Below are 4,102 nucleotides of genomic sequence, written 5' to 3'. Positions count from 1 at the left end.
TGGCTCCACACGCAAGTGCCCACTCCTCCCAGTGGTCCCCAAGATCCTACTGCTCTGGCCCCCAAGCCCTCTCCCCTTCCCTCCACCTACTCTGACCTCTGCAATGCTCGCATTTCTGGGCATCCCATATGCCATTCCTTCTCCCAGGAATGTGTCTCAGCTGCCATGTCTCCTCCGCCAGGAAGTCCTATCTGACCACAGGCTGAGTCAGGCATCTGCTCTGGGTTTCCCCAGTCTCTGTGCCCCTACACGCTAGCCCTGTCACCCACCTGGACTGGGAGCTCCCTGAGGGCAGGGCCCAGGGGTGTCTCCATCACTGCTGCGTCTCCAGCAGAGCCCAGCACTTGGCAGCTGAGTAAGAACTCAAAACAGCTGCAGGGTCAATGAACCAGTCCAGCCCCAAAGACCTGGGCAACTTGGAAAGATGACTGTGGAGCTGCCATCTCAGCACTGACAGTTTCTCAAGGGTCACCTGCCCTGACCTCTGTCCCGACCTCTGGAATGTGATGTAGCCAATGGCTCTTGGTGACCCTAACTTTTGCAGGCGACCCAACAGCAAAAGCCCCGTGAGCTTCCTCCTAGAGAACTGGGTCAGGAGCAGAATCACGACCCCAACACACGTACACCAACCCCTGGCCAAGCCCAATGGGTTCGGGGCCTCAGACACTCACAGCGGTCCGGGGGTGTGATTGTGATGGACTGGGCGGTGAACTCGTCATCGAAGTACCTTGTGTCAACCTCAGACGTGACCTGAGGTTTGAAGGGTGGCAGGAGCTGCAGAGAGGAAGAGCCCAGACTCAGGACCCGGAGGATGGGAGGCCCCGGCCAAGGTCCCCCACGGGCGGCAGGCGGTGATGCTCACCTTCTTCTGTACCACGTCCTGCCAGTTGATGCTGAGAAAGAACCTGTGCTCCATCACCTCCTTGGCATCACTGGGCCCCCCGCCAAGCCTGGGCAGAGATGGCCATGAGCACCCGCCTCCCGAGACCGCCGGGTTTTGGGGGACAGGCTTTCAGTGCAGGTCTTTAATGGCTCTGTCCTGGCCACTTCACAGAGGAGGAGAGCGAAGAGGGAGAGCGCTCCCGTGCCCAGGGGCAGAGTAGGAGACAGCGGCCTGGCCCTGGTCCGGAATGCGAGCTGAGAGGCCACCTCACGTCCTGGCTCTGCCACATATGACCCTAGGCCAGGCACAGGGCTGCTCTGCTCCACAGCGTCCCCATAAAACAAGCAGTGTAGGCAGAGGGTAAGACCAGGCCTGGCCCTACGGGAGTGTCCCTCAAGGGCCAGCTACAGGGGCTGTTATCAGCGGTAGTGTGGGGACAACACACACCACACAAGCATGAGCGAATGTGCCTGTGGACACTGCCCCTCCAGGCCGAGGGGACAGTGGCAGCAAGTGGCGCTGGGCTGGGCAGGGCAGACTCTGGCCCTCACCTCTGCTTCGGGTCCTTCTTGAGCAGCCCAGCAAGCAGGGCCTTGGCCTCGGGGCCGAGCGTGCGCGGGAAGCGGATCTCCTCCATGAGGATGAGCTCGAACAGGCGCTCGTGGTCCTGGTTGTAGAAGGGCAGGCGGCCGCAAAGCATCTCGTACATGACCACGCCCAGCCCCCACCAGTCCACTGCCCGGCCGTAGTCGTTGTCCTCCAGCACCTGGCAGGGAGGGGCCGTGAGGGGCCAGGCCCACACTCTGGGGCCCAGGAGCTGACAGGGGCCCAGGGACAAGCGGGAACTAGGCCCCACCTGGAGCTGAGGAGGGTGACCAAAGGAATCGGAGCATCTGGGCAGGGGAAATGCACGGTCCCAGGGCCCCACCTCCCTTGGCCTCACAAGCCCCTGGGACCTCCAGCCCCAAACACCTCAGGTGCCAGGTATTCCGGGGTCCCGCAGAAGGTTTTCATGGTGGCCCCGTCACTGATGCCCTCTTTGCACAGACCAAAGTCAGTGATCTTGATGTGGCCATCTTTGTCCAGCATGAGGTTTTCCAGCTGTAGGAAAAGTCAGTGCATCAGGAACGTGTCCTGCCCGGGCTTCCTGCCAGCCCCGAGACCCCAGATGCCCAGACCTGCCCTGGAGGGGGCTGTGGCCTGGGGTGGCAGCTGTCACACCAGAGGCTCCAGGCTGGGCCATGGGGCATACCCCCGGCACAGGGTTAAGCCCTCACCCTCTGCGACTCAGAGGGAGGCCAGCCGCCAACAGCCCCCCGGCGCCCGGCTGCCCTCCAGAGAAGCCGGAGAGAAGCAGGGCAGAGAGAGGTGGAGCCAGGCCCTGCCCAAGCCATCTCCCCCACTGAGCGGCAGTTGTCCAACTCTGAATGTGAGGGACACCATCTTTTTCTATTTTTTACTAAACTTCATACAAATGGGCAATTTAACTGGCTTCTGTATGACCTCCCTCGGGTGAGGAGAGAACATCACCAGCCCCTCGGACCCACGCACCCGCTCCGTGCGAAGATCCACCCCCTGCCTGACAGAGAAACCACCTTACTCCCTGCTCTTCCTTGCAGCTTCTCCCACCTACGCGTACACCTATAATCGACAGATTCGTGCTGTATCCTGGCTTTCCCTGTCGACCTCAGCCCGTGAGCTATGTCCATGGACTTTGTTCTCTCTGAAAACTATGCAAACCCCAGAGTGCGAACACAGCGCATGACTTGATCCTTTCTGAGCAGCGGGCAGCCGGGCTGCTTCCAGTCTGGGGTTAGTGTGGAAAGTGCTAAGAGCATGTCTGTCCTGATGTGCACATGGCTAGGGCACAATGGCTGGCTCACAGGGCACCCCTATGTTCATGGTGGTGGATTCTGCCAGAGCATCTTCTAAAGTGCTGGTACCAATGTACACCCTCCGGCTGCACAGGAGCGTCTGTCTGCTCGTAAGAGGCTCAGAAGGGCCCTCGCCAGGAGGCGACCGCGTGCTACCTTGATGTCACGGTAAACCACGTCCCGCGAGTGCAGGTACTCCAGGGCCGAGACGATCTCTGCGCCGTAGAAGCGGGCCCGCTCCTCCGTGAAGACGCGCTCCCGGGACAGGTGGAAGAACAGCTGCCAAAGGAGGGGGCGGGGGAGGAATGAAGGGACCCTTCCCAGTGACCTGGTGACACCTGCTCCATAAACCGGCAAGTGACAGCGAGAAGGACCAAGTGAGGGGCGATGAGAGTTCCCGTGAGAAAAAAAATGAGCAAGGGATGAAGAGTAAAGGGCTGACAGCAGGCACCAAGGGGAAAGCAAGGGGAGATGACACGAAGGGACGGTGAATGAGAACGTGACAGCGAGAAAGCAGAGGAACACAAGTCACGAGCAAGTGCCACCAGCTGTGAGACCAAATGGGCTGAAACCCACAATCGTGAGCCAGCGAGCTACATCTGCCATCTGCACGAGAGAGAAAGGTGTGAGGGACCGGATCAGGTGACAGCGAGTGACTCGTCAGGGCTCGGAGAGCAGAGGACTGGCACGCGCTCTTTGCAGGGATGTCCCCTCTCCACACCTCCCTGTGCCTCAGTCTGTACCCTGCCCACCAACCCACTAGCTGTGTGAACCTGGACAAGGCCCTTGACCCCTCTGAGCCCGCTGCCCCACCTGCAAATGGGAAGACGACACCTGCCTCGAGGTGCGGGAGGGTGGAAGGTGCGGACAGCCGGGAGGCTCCCTCCGCCCCCTCCGTCTGGCCGCCACACTCGCCCTCGGGAAGGAGACACACAGAAAGCGGGGGCGGCTCACCTCGCCGCCGTTGGCGTACTCCATCACAAAGCACAGGCGGTCGTGGGTCTGGAAGGCGTACTTCAGCGCCTGTGGGGAAGAGAGGGAGCCAGGGCGCTGCCGACTCTGCTGGACACGGCCACCTTGGCCCGCCATGGGAGTCAGGCAGCTGGGGTTCAAACTGCAGTTCGCCTTTCGGGGTATGTGAGTGAGCTCGCAGCTCTGAAGGCCAGGAGTTACTGTGCTGAGCAATCCTGTCCTCTGCCTTCACGAAGCCTCCGAGAGGCAGGGCCAGGGGGGAAGACTGCGTTCTGAGCAACTAGAGCTGTTCCATACCTCCTTACCCTTCCTATGTTAGTCAAATGTGTTAAACTCATGCATGCACACCCTCCCAGCCCCACACCACACACAC

General features: G+C 60.8%; 1 protein-coding gene across 6 annotated transcripts in view; it reads right to left on the bottom strand.

The window, feature by feature from the left end:
• Positions 1–4,102, bottom strand: part of LOC105300159 (RAC-beta serine/threonine-protein kinase) — a 57,251-nt gene that overhangs the window by 10,040 nt on the left and 43,109 nt on the right. For 4 of the 6 annotated variants that reach the window (XM_023537932.1, XM_023537935.1, XM_023537933.1 and 1 more), the window contains 6 exons: positions 3,712–3,780; positions 2,914–3,036; positions 1,856–1,984; positions 1,435–1,649; positions 863–950; positions 672–774 (listed from right to left, as the gene is read on the bottom strand). In XM_023537932.1, the coding sequence (XP_023393700.1) occupies positions 672–774; positions 863–950; positions 1,435–1,649; positions 1,856–1,984; positions 2,914–3,036; positions 3,712–3,780 (727 nt within the window). Of the gene's footprint in view, positions 1–8; positions 192–671; positions 775–862; positions 951–1,434; positions 1,650–1,855; positions 1,985–2,913; positions 3,037–3,711; positions 3,781–4,102 lie in introns of those variants that run through there. The other 2 variants (XM_011372221.2, XM_011372222.2) reach the window with 2 other exon arrangements.

Source organism: Pteropus vampyrus, unplaced genomic scaffold (assembly GCF_000151845.1).
Source record: "Pteropus vampyrus isolate Shadow unplaced genomic scaffold, Pvam_2.0 Scaffold203, whole genome shotgun sequence".
In the NCBI taxonomy this organism is placed as follows: Eukaryota; Metazoa; Chordata; class Mammalia; order Chiroptera; family Pteropodidae; genus Pteropus; species Pteropus vampyrus.
This window is presented reverse-complemented; position numbering and strand designations above follow the sequence as displayed.